Source organism: Meleagris gallopavo, chromosome 6 (genome assembly GCF_000146605.3).
Source record: "Meleagris gallopavo isolate NT-WF06-2002-E0010 breed Aviagen turkey brand Nicholas breeding stock chromosome 6, Turkey_5.1, whole genome shotgun sequence".
In the NCBI taxonomy this organism is placed as follows: Eukaryota; Metazoa; Chordata; class Aves; order Galliformes; family Phasianidae; genus Meleagris; species Meleagris gallopavo.
In genome coordinates this window covers 26,699,235-26,716,734 of record NC_015016.2, presented here as the reverse complement: position 1 = coordinate 26,716,734, position 17,500 = coordinate 26,699,235, and the positions used below count along the sequence as shown (strand labels likewise).

The 17,500-nt window shown below is 34.8% G+C and overlaps 1 protein-coding gene across 6 annotated transcripts in view; it reads left to right on the top strand.

Annotated features, from left to right (window-relative positions):
* The window catches only part of DGKB (diacylglycerol kinase beta), a 331,647-nt gene that overhangs the window by 59,618 nt on the left and 254,529 nt on the right, over positions 1-17,500 (top strand). For all 6 annotated transcript variants that reach the window (XM_010712729.3, XM_031553913.1, XM_010712725.3 and 3 more), the window contains exon 4: positions 16,131-16,284. In XM_010712729.3, coding sequence (XP_010711031.1) covers positions 16,131-16,284 — 154 coding nt within the window. The remainder of the gene's footprint in view (positions 1-16,130; positions 16,285-17,500) is intronic.

Sequence of the window (17,500 nt, the reverse complement as noted above, 5' to 3'; positions counted from 1 at the left end):
TGTTTTAATCATGAACTGATAATAGCAAAAGAAAAGCTGTTGATACTTGAAGCTTGTGACCTGAAGTCATCTGGCTTGTTTTTCCATTATCTTATATCTTACTGAATGAATGTTTTTTAGGCTTAGTGGAAATGACGTATTTGATTATAAGAAGATCTTCATCTACTGTAAGAATTATATTTATGCAGTTTTTACTCTCTGCTAGATTTCAGTCTAAGGTAGATTACTGAAACTTCCACATATGCTAGTGAATCTCTGTCTTCCCATCTTTTTCTATGTTAGTGTCAAATATGCAATTTATACTGAGTTTTATACCTGACATAGAATACACATGTAGATTAACAACATCCTACTGGAAAGCTGTGATTTATAAATAATCCTTCCATCATTTGATATTTCTCTAAGCTAACTAATTTCAACCGTTTCAGGCAAGTGTGGAGTAGGCTGGCAAAAATCAGGAAACTGAGCAAAAGACTGTGTCCAAGTGGGAAATAAATGCACATGCTTTTTGATGGTTCTATTGGAGTGGATCATAATTTCTTGCCTACAGACACATTATGAGCTTTTAGGTTTAACCAGTGCAGAGAGAGGAGAAATTTGTACAGATGGACCTTAGCCAGACAGGTGTAGATTTGACATGTCTGTGCTTGCATCTGGGAAGTGCTCCTGAGTGCCACAAATTGCATCTGGATAAAAAGAATAAATATGAATGTTCAGATTAAACCAGTGAAACAGAAATTTCCAAGAAGGTTATTAAAGTAAGTGCACGGCACAAGGCATACTCCATGGTCTGGTCTGACTGGGTAGGTGAAGCCTCAGGTTTAGCAAAATGATTGCAACATGGCAGTAAATGTCTGCCACCTTCAAAATATTTTTTGCATTTTTGGAAGTAGTGAAAATGGTTCTAAGAATCTTTCTCTAATCTTTCTCTGGGATCTTTCTGATTTCCCAAAGTGTTGAAGTTGTTTTTTTTTTGTTGTTTAGTTACTCTGTGAATGTTTCAAAGATATTCTTGGTAGTTCAGTAACTAAAGTTTGTCTCAATCAGTGTAATTTATGTGGAGAATATAACTGTTTATAATTTAAGGTAGTGCTAATTAGTAAGTACTGACATCAGTTTGTGAATAAAGCAGGAAATTAGTACAGTGCCTTTATTAAAAGGAATGGATTATTAGAAACTTCGGAGACAGTGCTTGCTAGTGCTTATTATTGCATTCAGTTTTGATTAAATGGTTTCAATAACAACCCTTCTTGGCAACAAACAATTTTTTTTCTTGTTCAAAGTACACAGGGCTGAGAGAGACAAACATATTTAATTCCTTATCTTTTTCTCTGATATCTATCATTGCATGGTTAAAAATAAATTGCTTACACTCTCTAATCAAGACTAGAATGCTGAGCTGAACCATTTACTTGACATATGCACTAATGCAAGATAATGATATTCTATCTTCTGTCTTAAGCCTGTTCATCTACATTACTAACCTTTCAACCAAAATAGTATTTATAATAACAAAGTCTGAGTGTTACTATGCTACATTAATGTATGTGTCTTCTTTCCTTTATTGCATGCATTACAGAAACAAGATATACTTAATCAAGTAAGTAATTTTATTTTTTTTCTCCTTTTGTTATGCATAGAAGCATTATCTTTTATTTTGTAGACTACCATTGAGATGTCATTTATTAATAAATAACCACCCATGGCTATTGCATCAGTTACTAAACAAATAATTAAAGCTGAAAGCAAAGTGATTATCAATCTAATATGAAGACATTGACTTTATGGACTTTGTAAGATAAAGGGTTAAAGATTGCCAGCCTAAGGCTCTACTTCTGAGAAGCTTATATAGCATAAAAACAAATATAAAAATACAATTTAAAAATGCTAGGAAAGAAGTAGTCAAATGAACTTTTCTTATTGACCTAGTTATTCGTTCTTTGTAGCAGAGTTGTTAAAAGGCCTCTGCTCCCTTTGGGAAAACACAGATGGAACATGAAAAACCTGAAAAAATCCAGGATCTGAAAGGATTCGTTTTGTAGGAATCTCTTTCTTTCTAGTGTCAAAGGCCAGCTGAAAGTGTGTACTGTGCTGTTAGGAGTACTCACTTCCTGTTCAGAGAAAGGCTCACTTTAGATTAACCAGCATTACTCTTTCAGTAAGTTGAGGGAGTTAGAGCAGTGGGTCCTGAAAGAGAAGGCAGTCTGGTTAAAACACTATTTCTAGGACCAGTCATGAGATTAATTTACAGTTTTCACTTATAACATTGTAAAATAAACAAACATGAATACTGTTTAAAATCAACTCATTAAACCAAATTTGGGAATTGCTATCAGAGGATTTGAATGTTATGCTGGAAAAACTTGATGACATTATGGACTATAAGTGAACAAAAATCAAATGAGATGAAGTAATGCAGAGCATAGTGCAGTGTGCCCTGAAAAGCTAAGTGTGGTAGCTGAGCACAAGATGACTGCAGAGCACCACCACTAAGCTTTGCTCATGGAGAAATACATAACTGGGACATTGCAATAGTATTCCTGTGGCCATGGGTAGTCTGAGAACAAGAGAAGACTTGTAAGAATAGGTGGTGTCTTCAGGCCAATTGAAATATGTGTAAGACTAGTTAGACTACAAAGCAGTTTGAAATATGTGTTAAATGACGGCTTTTTGTGCTGTCTCCTTCAGCTACATTTTCTGACTGGCAAAACATATGAATTTAATGTAATAGCTCTGCCTTTTTCTAATATATAAGTATTATAGGTATTTCTACTGCAAGTGAGCAAGCATTAGTATTCTGTAAAAGGGTACAACAGAAAAGTCATCTTCCTCCTTTTAACCAGTGTATATGCCACAAAATGGGAAAAGGTGAAGTTGAATTGGAACTAATTTACAGAAAAGTTAGTGGGATGTGGAGAATTAGAAGAAATCCAGTATGTAGGAGAAGCCTATCCCTGAAATGCAGCCATCTGAAGAATTACAAATGGATATTTTATCGTTCTGGCTACAAAAAGTTGCTAGCTTGTATCACCAGCAGAAAACTCCACCATTCGGACACTGAGAACTCACTGCTTTTCTGGCTTTCTGAGCAGAACTACAAGGGAAAGAGCTTCTAGGATAACTAGAGAGTTTGGAAGCCTGCCAGGATGCAGTGCTGGCTATGAGGCTGCTTTTTGTGCAAGGTGTTCAGGGCACTGAGATGTTAAGGTGTTTCGGATAGATAATTTCTGTTGCAGAAGTGTTCAGTGTTGAACATTCTTGATGATATTTAGTGGTCCCTCTGTCTCCTTTCTCATTTCTCCTTTCTCCAGTCTCATCTTTCCCTCCTTGACATCTTTCTTCTCTTTTCATACTTCCCCTATCTGAATTAAGCTACCATTTTTATTATTTTCTTAAATAGCAATGGAAAAGAATTTTCCTGTATTTTTAATTGTAATAAAATATGAGTCCTGGAAAACTCAGGAAGTTTTCCAGGAAAATGTCAAGGAAAATGAAATCCTGTACCCAGGATTTTCCATAGTATTTTTATTCTGATAAGAACTTTATAAATTAAGATCTAATAGATGCAGCTGTTATACACAGTAGCTAGCATAAAGAGATCACGGATGGTCTGCTGTGCAATATGTCAGTGGTGAACTGTAATGTAACAATCCTAGTTCTATAAGCTGTATTCCACGGTTAGGGAAAAAAACAAATACTTGTAAATAAAAATATCTCTAAGGAAGCATAAATTACTCTAATTTATTAGAGTCTATTGGATTTTAAGGCGTATCCATGTTTACGTATCAATGTGCTTGTGATAGGAAAGCATATATGTGAATCCTTTAATTAGTGAAAGAATGGATGGACAACCATTCCACACTGCGTGTAACAAGTACTCTGCGATCACTTTACTACCAAAGTATTTTTTAGGTTACGCACATAATTGCTTTCTAAGAGACAGATAAAACAAGGCTTATGCTCTTTTCTCTTAAAATATGATGATTATGTAAGATGGTTGCAATTTCACATTCCTTTGAGATGGGTTCTCATTTGATGACTAATGAATTCAAATCACTCATATTGAACATGAAGAGAAGTAGGTTAAAGTTCTAGTGCTTGAAGTTCTCAAACAGTGTAGCACGTTGTTATTGATTTTTTTTTTTTTTTTTTTTCCTTCTGGACAGATTTCTTTTAGTTACATTTAAAATTTAATAGCTGACAATAGCTGACAAGGAAGTTAGCCAGCCTTAGCATTGTCAAGATAGTAAATATTTCAGAATTGCTTTTGTCAGGTTATTTAGGAATCAATTACATGTAACAATTGCCCCTCACTACAGGAAAGATCAAGGCCCTGGAGCATGTTCAGAGAAGTGCATCAAAGATGGTAGGGGGTCTGGAGCACAAGTCTATAAGGAATGGCTGTGGGAGATGGGATTGTTTAGTCTGGAGACGAGTAGGCTCAGGGGAGACCTCGGGGAGACTCTACAACTACCTGAAGGGGGGTTATGGTGAGGTGGGTGTCAATCTCTTCTCCCATGTAAATAGCAATGGGATTAGTGGGAATGGCCTCGAGTTGCACCGGGTGAGATTCAGGTTGGATGTTAGGAAATACTTCTTCTTTGAAAGAGTGGTCAGGAGCTGGAATGGGCTACCTAGGGAGGTAGTAGAGTTGCTGTCTCTGGAGGTGTTCGAGAAGTGTTGTACTGAGGGACATGGTTTAGTCGGAAATACTGGTGATAGGTGAATGGTTGGACTGGATGGTCTTAGAGGTCTCTTCCAACCTTAGTGATTCTGTGATTCTAAATACACATCTTGAATATCTCTGTCATGTTGACCATGTCTCCATGTCTATCACTATATGTATGAATTAATGTTAAGAAGGAAGTAGCAGAGGCAAGATATTTGACTATATATTAACATGTATTTGAACTATTTGACAAAAAAACCCAAACCAAAATCCTCACAGAAACACAAATAAAGCTATTTTCTTACAGTTAAATAGAACAATGTGGAAATTCTCTATTTTGTTTATACCAGTGGGAATTCTGAAGCTACCGAATTGGTACTTAGTTGTTGGTAAGAAAGGACCTGCATGGTGCTTCTACAGTGCTCATGTTACCTGGTCATACATGCAGCAGGTCTAGATTACTTTCCTATAAAGGATATTATTTAGAATTACAGAGAAATCTGTCTTAACTCTAAGTACATTAACTTAATATAAGTTTACTTGGGCTGAATTAGGAAGGACTGTTTAAAGTGCTTTACCCAGGCTATTTAATTATGACTTTTTAGATTGTTTTTCATTCTGAGGTACAAAGTGATCTTCTGTATTATTTTTGTGATAGTTAAAATCGACTCACATTCTAAGTATATCTAGATACTGTTTATGAAACTAGGCAGATAAACAAAATGTAGGAAAAAAACTCTTAATCCCTATTCATTGTATGAATTAATAACAAATAGAAATTACTTGGATTCCTCTTATGCAATGCAGTTATTATTGCAAGTACTAACCTGTAAAAATATGTAATTGAGTAGATAGTGGTGCTAAATTATTATTATTGCTCTCTATGCAATACTTTTAAATTCTAGAGCATATGCAAGAACTTAATTCTGCTTACAGAGCAACATTTTCCTGAAGGCTGTAAATCTACTCTGTGCTGAGTAAAAACTGTTGCCAACTAGAGTTAGATATTTTAAATATTCTTGTACAGTCGTCTATTTGAAGTGAAAAATCCAAGTTATGCATGCTCAGATTGCATTAAATCTCAGCAGGTTTCAAGAATTCAGTGTATGACAGTTATACTATTTTTCCTAAATTATTTAGTAATTATTTTCAGTATGAGTTTCTGTGTGTGTTATACAGTCATACATACTGAAACACAGGTGTAATTGCTAAAGAAAATCTGCAGTTACTAAGGTTTTTATTTTTTCTTAGCTTGATAACTAGGATGAGACTGCGATGGCTAATGAGTATGTTCTAGATTTATTTTAATAATTAGCATCAACTTTAATAACGTAAGTAAATGCTACAAATCCTCTCATTTCATTTTAAGATGTTTTTAAAGAGACATGCTTGCTGTGCTCAAATATTGTGAAGTATTTATTTTTGATGGGAGACATAAGGGAAAGATTTGGCAGATATGTCTATACTCTTGATTTAATCCAAATATTATTTGTCCAGGTGGAGTATTTGGTAGGAGTAGGTTATGAGAGCAGAGTTCCCCCCCACCCCCCATAAGCTTTCATGTTGATAGATAGCAATTCAGATGATGCTTTATCTACGAAATCAGTTCATTTGATTACCAGTACTTATATAACACTATTATGTCAAAAGTATGTTAAGTGCTTAGATCAGTAAAATTTCTGCCATGTGAACATTAGCAATATATTTTGAACAACAAAAAATAGTGTGTTTTCTACTTCATATTTTGTAATGTATTAACATTCTCTGGATAGTCTCTGCTCTGCTCCTACCCCTCCACATTTTGGCAAAAATCACATTTCAATATGTCAGAATCAGTGAATTTTCAAAACTTGGTAGTGCTTTACTGTTGCTTCTCACAGATAGTCACATAATTGTCGCTAATGCATTAGCATCAATGAAATTTGCAATTGTCATAGCATTATATGTAACTCAAGGCTCTGTAACATCATCTCATTTCTCAACAATTAATTTTTGAGTTATTGGATCCATATATATGGTTTGAAAACAAATCATAATTAAGGGAATCCACGCACTAAATACCCACAGCCTTTATGGTCAGTAGATTAATTACATGTTTTGCCCCACTTGGAGATATGGCAACATACTGAAAAGGTAATTAACTAAAAATTACATTTGTAACACAATTCTGTTTCAATATTCTCTGAAATTATATTTTTTTTTTTACTTTTGTTTTCAGGATGGTGAGAACAGTGGCTTATGTTGAAATATACATTTTTTAGAAATTTCAAGGAACAAAAAGACCAAAAATGTGGTATTTTCAGAGAAATTCTGGGTGGAAATAATTTCAAACATTGCATCATACCTTGTTCTCATCAATATGATCTATGAGGTAGTGAGGAATAAAAGTTGTTTATTCTAGCTTCCATCACTTGGCCCATCCATAATGGCAACACTTCTGTTGAACTTCCTATTAGTAAGTTGCCTTTTCACAAATTATGAGAGGAAAAAAAAAACAGGTGGAATAATATAACTTCTTTCTACATATCAACCATTTTCTTTTCAGGGTAAAATCTTGAGTCCAGAGCAGTTATTGTTTCTGATTTTTTGCTCTCTTCAAATGGTATGAGTTCAAATATTCCAGACTGTATTTAAAATATCTGAATTGTACTCTTTATACAGGATGTAAAATCCAATTTACTTGTGTATATCCAATTTTTCACAGAGAAGCAGTATTTTGTATATTCTGAATATCAGGATATACTGAGATATGATGTCTATACAGTGGAGATGTGTATGTTTGCACAGAACATACACATAAATGTATAAACCTTAACAATTTGGACACTTAGAGCTCTATATTACATCTCTGTGTACCACTGATAATTCACCAAGGGCAAATCCTACTTGACCTCACAGGAACAGGTTGCTCAGTGATGAAGTTGATGCCTTGTCCCTGGAGATTTTCAAGGTGAGGCTGGATAAGGCCCTGGGCAACCCAATCTAGTTGTATATGTCTCTGTTCATTGTAGGAAAATTGGACTTCAGAGGTCCCTTCCAACTCTAAGGATTCTATGAAATTACTGAATTGCACATCCTATCTGCTGTAGGATGAGGGCACATTCTCATGGCATTGTATTTCTTTTTTGACGTTTGTCCCTGCCCGCTCCCTGTCATATTTATCAGTTCTGCACTGAGATGATAAAACAGGGGATGAGTTGCTGCAGCAGGCTTGGCTCACCTTCATAATTTTCAGGCCTGAATGAACAATTTGGGGTGTAATAACATCCAGTTACTAAAAAAGAGGAAAAAAGTTTAATTTAGAGGGTGTTCATTCAATAGTTGTATGAATGTTTTTTATCTGATAAGAGCTAAGAGGCCAGTGAAAATTGTGGACTATATGTCATACTGTTGGCTTGTAGTTTCCTGTGCGTTCTTGCTTATAAACTCATTATCTCCAAATGCATCGTTCTCCAGTTTTCACCAATCCAGATTTTCACTAGAAAACTGGTAAATTATGAGAAATTTTTTATCAACAGTGTTAAGAAAGTAGGATGCAACATTATTCTGTATGATCTGTAATTTGACCTAGTCTGTATGTGGCAGAATGTGATTGGAACATGCTTGACAGACTTGACTTCACTGCAGAGACTAGAATTCTTAGAGGTGATCCTAGGCTTTCAGTTAGCCAGTAAACATCTTTAACTAGAATTTTATCCTTCTCAGCTAGCAATACCAATGGAGTTCAGCCTTTCCCCACCAGCATACGTGATGTTAGAAGTCATTCTACTTTCTAGACACAACAAAGTATTTCAGTCATACTCATAGCCTGTTTTAGCTGAAATCAGGAGATCAGAGGGCTGAGCTGTCCCCTGTTTTTAGATGAGTATTGGTCTATATATTTGTAAAACAAAATTAGAAAACACCTGAAATTGTCTTTATTTTTCCCAGCACAGTCACAGCTTCCATTTTAATGCAGGCACTGGGAAACCAGTCCTCCAATTCCTGTTTTCTCTGTGATCCAGAGACTCATAATCTATGAACCAGTATTAAATTAGTATAATGCATTTATCACTGGGTGCTTGAGGAGAAACAGAACACATTTGTCATGGTAATTAGAAATTTTTAAGCCTATTAAGCTTAGCCTGTCCTCCATTTCTTTTTACTTGGAGTCTCATGTGTACAAGAAACTTGAAACTGAAGAGTAGGAACAGCTCTGAATTATTCCAGCGATGGAGAGTAAAAAGTGAATTAGGATATATATATATGCTTTACTGGTATTAATGTGATAAAAATCTTCACATCATGTATCTGTGAAAAACATTCTGTATCTGCAAAGAAATGTCATGATGATACTGTAGAAAATAAGTTGCTTTGTTGTCAGATTCTAATATTCAATGCAGAAGAATAAAATTGCAGATTATTTTAAGGTACATTTTAATACTTATAAAAATCCAAAATTTTCACAATTTTACATTTGTGTTTTCAGATGTGAGCAACTTTTTAGTCAGTGTAATCAACGTAATGCTGGAAATGCTCTTGGAAATTTTTTATTTTTTTTTTAAGCTGTAATTTATTTTTCTTCCTAGCTGCCAAAGTTTTAATCTCTTGATAGCTTTCAACTCTGTGCAATCAAGATTCCTTAGTATCATTTTCTTTTAGTGAAATGGTTGTCATTCGTTTGCATATGTCTTTTTATGTGTGATTACTTTTATGTCAAGTTCCTATAGTATGTTGAAAAGGACACATTACTGATCACAGGCCAGGCATTCAAATTTTCTCCAGAATTTTCTTTTTTAACATATTGTTTTAGAAATATAAGAAAATAGATCAGAATATTTTGTTAAAGCTGTTACAGAATTTTCCAGGAGGTTTTAGCAGCTGGAGAGGAGAGAAATACAGTACTTCCTAGGTGTACATGTAGTAGGATTCTGAGATTCTATGAAGAGAAGTTATTGCAGATCAGTCCTTCCACTGAATTCAAATTATTCCTTATAACTAAAAGAAACCCTCTTACCTACCCTATTGCTATCTTTCTTCCAAACATCTGGCAGCTGCTGAAAGTAGGTTATTTTTAGATATGATTGATATTTATAAAGTGTCCAAATCTGATATCTGTAGCTCATTTATAGCCTTTTTCTAGCCCCATAAGTACTTAGCTGGATGCGCCTCTTTGGAGAGATGCTGTGAAAAAGAGGTGCCAGCTAGTTTGGTAGAAGGGTTGTTATTTGCTGCTGTTTTCACACCGCTCCCCCTGTCAGACATAACCTTCTCATATTCCATTTTGTCCACAATTTGCATCATCACTCCTTATTCAAAGGATTAAAACAATGATTTGTTCAGCAAAAGAAAGAGAAACATCTATTCCATTTTTAAGAAAAGGAGAAAGGAAGACCCAGAGAACTACAGACTAGTGATCCTCCCCTGTGTGCCTTGGAATATTATGGACCAGATTATTCTGGAAGCTGGATTATGTCACATGCAAGATAAGGAAGCCTTCTGAAACAGCCAGCATAGATTCATCAAGGGCAGATCATGCCTGACCAATCTAGTGTCTTATATGATGAAGTGATGGCATTATTGGACAAACGAAGTGCAGCTAATGTCATCTGCATGGACTTGTGCAAGACCTTTTTCATAGCTCTGCATCACATCCTTATCTCTGACTTGGAGAGATGGATTTGAAGGCCGAACTATTTGATGGATAAAGAATTGGTTGAATAGACAGCTGGAGGGTTGTGGTCAGACCTATGTGATCCAGATCTAATGAGTGGCGTTCCCTAGGCATCTGTTTTGGGACTGATGTTCATCAACATCTCTATTTACAATCTAGACATAAGCAAGTTTGCTGATAACATCAAGCTAAAGGGTGTGGCTGATACAATAGAAGAAAGAGAGATTCAGGGGGACCTAGATAGCCTCAAAAAGTAGGCCCATGAGAACCTAAGGAGGTTCAATAGGCCAAGTGCAAGGTGTTGTACTTGAGTCAGGGCAGTCCCAGAAATGTGTACAGACTGGGAGATGAACTCATTGAGAGCAGCCTTGTGGAGAAGGAAGTGGACAGAAAGCTGGACATGAGCCAGCAGTGTGTGCTTGTAGCCCAGAAGGCCACCTGTATCATGGGCTGCATCAAAAGAGGGGTGATCAGAAATGCAGTAGAACTCAGTGTCTCCTTCTGCTCTGCCCTTGAGAGTCCCCATTTGGAGTACTGCATGCAGTCCTGGGGCCCCCAGGGAAAAATGATGTGGAGCTGTTGGAGTGACTCCAGAGGAAGGCCACGAAGATGATCAAATGTCTGAAGCACTTCCCCTCTGAAGGCTTGAGGATTAATATGGATTAATAGAACTTCAAAATAGCACTCTTCAAGATCCTACTATGAGTAAGGGCATCAATATCCAAATCTAGGCATCTTAGTTCTTTTTCTGAGCTTGCATACCTTGTTCTCATTAGACTATAATTAGCTTCTTGATTTTATAGTTATAAAATTGAATAAGATGTTACTAAGTATGTGCAGTGCTGTGAAGTAGAAGTCATACCTCATCACAGTGCGTTAGTGAATGAGTGCTGTTAATAAAGGTGTGAAAGACACTCTAGGATGCCTTAATCTGTAAATCTGTCATGTTACATAGAGGCAAATCCAGATAGTTTCTTTCAGCAGTCAGTCAGTCATTTAGAACTCATGATAAACTTTGCTTTGTTTTATCTTTTTCAGTATGGATTCATAATGGGTAGGGGGAACTTACAGAAAAACAATGCCTGTGGATTAAATGCTTGTTGGCAGTTTGATTTTGGAATTAATTTTGAAATTTGGTGGATGGTTAGTTAAATGTTATGGATTGTCTCTGACAATTTGTGACATTAAAAAGATGCATATTTTTAATTTTCCTCTGCCTTGAGTCATAGTGAGTCCGGTTTAATATCTGTTTCCAGAAGAGCTGAAAGTGATCAATGTTTGACATGTGTATTTGCTACAAAGATTTTAAAATTAAAATGTGCAGTTCTACTTCTGCCTTCTGTCCTCTCTCCTTCTCTTTTCTCCCAGGGTAGATATACACTTTGGTTTTAAATTTAGGTGATTGGAAACAGTGATAAGATTGTATGACTGGGAGAGGATGAATACAGAAACTGCTTCTTAGTAGTAAAATTAATTTTTATGTGGATTTTATATTTTAAATTAGCAGAACCTTGATGGTGCTTTTGAATATGTACTTTTCTGGACTTGCATCAGAATATTTCAGTACCAAATAAAATTTCATTACTCAAACATTGCTATAAAGTTACAATGTTTTACAAATTATGAAGATTTATATAGTTTTTCTTCATACAGTTTATTTTTTAAATTGTAAAAGATAGGAAATGGTGCTCCAGTAAACTTGGCAAATTGGTTATTTAAAAGATATAGTAGGAATTCATTTATTTATAATAATTATAAAGACACCTACCTTTCTGTGGCCTACTTACAAAGCATTTGGTACTCTTTTTTATTTGTATCACAGCTAAAACAGAATAGACTATTTTTTCTTCCTCATAAAATTTAGGCCAAAATGATTTGGAGGTTCTTTCATGTTCCTCTAGTTATTGGCTGCTTTGAGCATGTCCTTCTTTATCCTCTATATTTCGTTTTACAAAACTTGTGACCATAATCTCCCAACTTGTCTCCTGTGAAATGCAGTGAATTAATACGTGTGTCAGGCTAATTGTAGTCAATTTAGTACCTCCGTGCACACTCTCATTCTCTTATTTGGGAAGCATCATGGAAAATGCTTTCCAAAATGCTAAAACCTTCTTTCAGAGGTTCATTTGAATTCAGCTGGAGCTTCTGGAAGCCAAGCAACTGTTGAGAATTAAGCAATTAGCATGCATACTTAAGAAAACAACTTCCATGATTATATCTTATATATTTTCCTGATATTATTGATAGGAACTAGTTAGAATAATGCTTATGAATTCTAAAAAATCAATAAATTATTTTCAAATCGTAATAAAATATATAAAATCTTTTTTTTTTCTTTCCCCTCACTTTTTGGTTCCCAAAGAATTGTGTGGTCCCTTTGGTGCAGAGAAAGTATGCTAGCAATTAGAGAAAGACTATTTATTTACTGAGGTATCTTCGTAGTTTTGAACAGTAGAATTTCACAAGGAAAAAATAAAACTAACATATGACTGCAGAAAAGGAAAATGTTCATAATATTGTGTGTTGTTCCTCTTTTCTGTGAAAGTTAATTTACATTAGGTGAGTTTCAGCATGTTTTCATATCTTTAAGTGTTCTGTTCCAATTGAAATATAGTCAGTACTAAAAATGAGTGACAATAGTACACCTGTAACATGAGTCTTACACGGTGGTCCTCTCAGGACTTCTTTTAAGACATTAATCTCTTTTTTTTTTCTTTTCTGCTGTTATATAAAGGTTGTGTATATTACAGTGAGAGAGATGATAGTCAAAACATTGACAATATCTGTAGGTGAGCCTTCCTTGAAAAATCTCCTTTTTTGTGAACTAGATGGATAGTCTAACTACTACTAGCCCTGCTAGTCTAGCTCAGTTTTGCTCTGTACTCTGGAGACATTTACGAAAACAAATCTTCAAATGTGACTGTGGTACCTGTTAGTTCCTATTAGGATAATTTGCTCTGAGTTACACAGGTCTTGTTACTCAGCTACGGAGTTTTAGAAACAAGGATTTTGTCTTTTTTATATAGACAAGAACCTTATTGCAGGAATCTGTTCATAGGCCTTCTTAAGGCAGGACTGTTACACATTCATTTGGTACAGCTTGTGTTTTTTCATCTCTATTTTGGACAGTTATCAACATTTCTGATCTGTGTTTAATTCACTTACCATCTCCTAGCTGAACTTGCAGCTTCATTTGAGAACTTTCGGGTGTATGACATCTGATTTGTTTTATGAATCCTGCTGTTTCCATGGGGGGAAGAGTATGAGAGAGCAGAGGATAAAGAACTTTCAGTTGAATAAATCTAACTCTGAAACAGCTTTTTAGAACAACCACTCTCTTTTCTCCTTTGCTAGGCACCATAATCAGTGGCAGTCAGTGTGTCAAATATATCAAGTAGACATGACAACCAAGTGATAGTATCTGTTGTCTTCCATGGCCAGAAAACATGTTTGGAATACTTGCTTTGGAGGACACAAGGATCATAAGGAGGACATAAGGTCTGAACATCTTTAGAAAATAATGAAAAGTTTGAATTTCATTCAGAAAGAGAGTAGAAGGAAGAAAGAAGCACAACAATTTAACCTTATTTTTTTAGCTCATATCTCTACCCAGGCACAGTTCTAAGCATATAAATAGAAAAATGTGGCATAAGGGATTTAGTTATTGCTGATATTGGCTAATATTAATGAGACAGCAGTTTAGAAATCTGTATCTATATCTATATAAGATATATAATCTTAAGGAATATTTTAGCAGACACATATACAAACAAGGAAAATAATAATGATAGTAAAGCTTTATGTAGTGCAGAGATATCTTGTATGTCCATAGATAAACTAATTGGATTGTAATTTGTTTTTGTCTTTTTCACTTGGTTATTCTTCTTTATATGTAATGTAATGAAAGAGCTAACAAATGCATCATTGGTGAACAACACAAAGTAATTTCAGGTTGTTGAAGTCAATTGGTTTAGTGATTGGTGTATTTGTTATGCTTGCAGATTTAAAAAAAAAAACAAAAAAAAACCATTTATATCATGTAAGCTAATGACCTTGGTTGCTAATTTATATCCTTTTGCTACTGTGTTTTCATTGTTCGTAAACATTGAAGTGACTATCAGGGACTTTATTATTGAGGATAAAAACTTAGAGCATTACTGAAACAGTATGTGATTTACCAAGTTAGAAGGTAGTGACTGAAACTCTGTGATGATAAGGTACTCTGTATCCAAGATTGACTATTTCCATTTTGAGTCTCCTGTAGGCATTTTTTTGTTTTGTCTTCTGCTGTTAATGTGTTCAGTAGGTGAGAGCTCTGTTGGTTTCACTTAGTTTCTTTGCCAAATTAGGTGTTCTATATTAGAAGGTCAGCTCATTTGCCAAGTTTGCATTTCTAATAAAGATTTGCACAAGATCAAATTTTGCAATCTGTGTTGTTAGTTTCTAGTAAGGAGAGTGATATGCATCTAAAACATTACCCTGAGGCAGCTAATGCCTCAGTGGGAAACACCTTATTTCATATAGGAATAAAACTTCTTTGTCTCATATTAAAAAAAAGGGGGGAGGGAGGGGGAAGACGGAGTAGAGGAGGGAGGGAGAGAAATCACTACTCGAAAGCTTTGAAATAATTTTTACAATGACTTTAATATAATACACACTGTGACTCAGATTCTGAAGTCACAGAGATACTGTGAAAAATCTAGTTTCCGTTTTCCTTTTCCTGGCCTGATTTCAAGTCTTGCTAGTCTTTTCTTTCCTAAGGCTGTATTGACTGTACTGAACATAAGGTGTTGAACTAGACTTCAACAGACAAGAGCAGAATTTTCCTCAAGCATGGGGAGTTTTCAACAAGTTGATTTTGTGGAATTGTAGGCCTTTCTCTTTTAACTATTCAAAGATGAAAAGTTACTGAAGTTACTTTCTGATCTAAAATGAAAGACAGCGACATTTTATATTTTATCAATTAATGAGTGATAAGCCGTTTTCTTAAATTCACGTGTAATTGAGTAGCATCATTAATATGTATGCAACTGTGTCACAGTTATTTCAGAGATAACAGTGAAACTGTCTTAAGATCTCTTATGCATTTCCCACCTGTTTAGAAGTTTTGTATTAAAAAAGATAAAATGGGATCGTAATGGTTTACATTCATGTTACTGCTTAAAACAGATAATACTACCTTACCAGGTAGAAATCAGTAAGGAATCATTTTGCTGCCAAAAGCAAAACCAAATTAAACTAAATGAAAAATGTTTCAATTTGACAACCTCCCTAACAACCCATAGTGTTATGAAGTTTCAGCACTAATTTTACTGTTAGAGCTGATCTGTTCCTCTTTGACAAATATCAGCAAACTGTTTTGCCACCTGGAAAAGACAGGTGGCCTTCAATTGCCTGAATTTGGAATCCAGAAATCCCCTGCTTGTTGTCTGTATAACTGTATAGCTTGTGAGAAAAGCTAAAAGTTAGTATGTACATCCCCTATGAGTTCTATAACCACCTTTAGTTGTTAAACTACATTGTAATCAAGAAGCTAGTCAGGATTGCACTTAAGGATCTTTATAGAAATGCTCTGAATTTACTACAGACTGCCTTTTCTTGTATTCAAGGCAATTGAACAAATACAGTCGGTTTCCAAAGTGACAATTAAATAATCAGTCACTTCTGGACTAAGTACGTAGACTGTATCTTCAGGAATCAATATTTTTGAGGATAGTCTAAAATATTTGCTAACAGAATATTTTCTGATTCATAGTTTGAAAGTGTTTAAAAAGGAAGCAATTCCTATTATATTTTTTTCTCCTCTAGACAATTGATTTAGAGGGATTCAAGCTGTTCATGAAGACTTTTCTGGAGGCAGAGCTACCTGATGATTTCATTGAGCATCTTTTTACATCATTTAGCAACAAAATCTCTCACTGCAGCCCATTAATAAAAAACAAACCCCCGCTCCTTTCTGGAGGTAAGTAATACAATCAAAGTAATATAAGAATTGAAAGTTGCATTCCCCTGCCACTTACTTTAATAAGTGATAAATATGTAGAATTCTGAACTACGTGTACTTCTTTTTTGTTCTGATATTTATGAAATTGGATAACCTTAGTCAGGCATGAGCAAGGAATATTGTGAAGATAAATGGATATTTAATAGTTTCATCTTTTTAATTCACAGCAGTGTTGCAGCTAGGCATCAAAGTAGATTATATTTGTTCCATTAATGCTAATCAAATTGCTATGCCTACATGGTCTTGCTGGCTACAATAAACACTTAAAAACCTTCAAAGCCTCATGCAGGAGGCTTCTGCTGTGCTTCGCAGTTTCTCTACCCAATTAGTGCTGCTTCTCTTAATTAGTTATGATGCTGCTCTTAGTAATCTTAAATACTTACAGTTACTGATATTTTAAATGTCCTCTAACAGTTAGCAGTAGTTCTTTTATCCAGTGTAAAAACTATGTCTTTAATGCAGTAAAATTTTAATGCTACATTAAACATTTTTGTGTAACATGATCCTAAGTGCAGATGATAACATGTTGAAATACTTCCAGGCAAAATATTGTTTACAACTTTCAACTTAGAAAACTATATAAAACTTTTCATTAATTCTTGGAGAATAGATTTAACATGATTATCCTAACTTGAAATCTTTGATTTGGCACAGTACTAATTTGGGAACTCTGTCAAAATTAAGTAGCTAAAAGTAGAAGCTAGGCTAATTTAAAGAAATAAATTTCATATACTGAACAGCTGGGATAATCAAGCATTTAGAACATTTTACCAAATGGTTTGATGGATTCTTAATTGCTGGAATTCTTCATATTAAGAGTAGGTGTCTTCAAATTGCAACTTATGCAGAAACTGTGAATTTGATAGAAATGCTACTAGCTAAAATGCTAGCTAACATGCAGGTATGAAGCTCTATAGATTTCTGTAGATGCCTTAGTGTACAGTATTAATTGTACACTTTCAGGTATCATCCACTGAATCCGGCCTCATTTTTGGTTTTGGCACATGCCATTCTCAATTAATTATGTTAAATGAATGGATTTCAATTTTTTTTTTAGCTTCCAGTAACTGTTATTTCCACTTCTTGCTTTATGTTTATTTTTTGACTATCTCTCTCTCTCTCTCTTTCTGTATATAAAATTGTCGTAGCATGCAGTTAGACTTTTTTTTTTTTT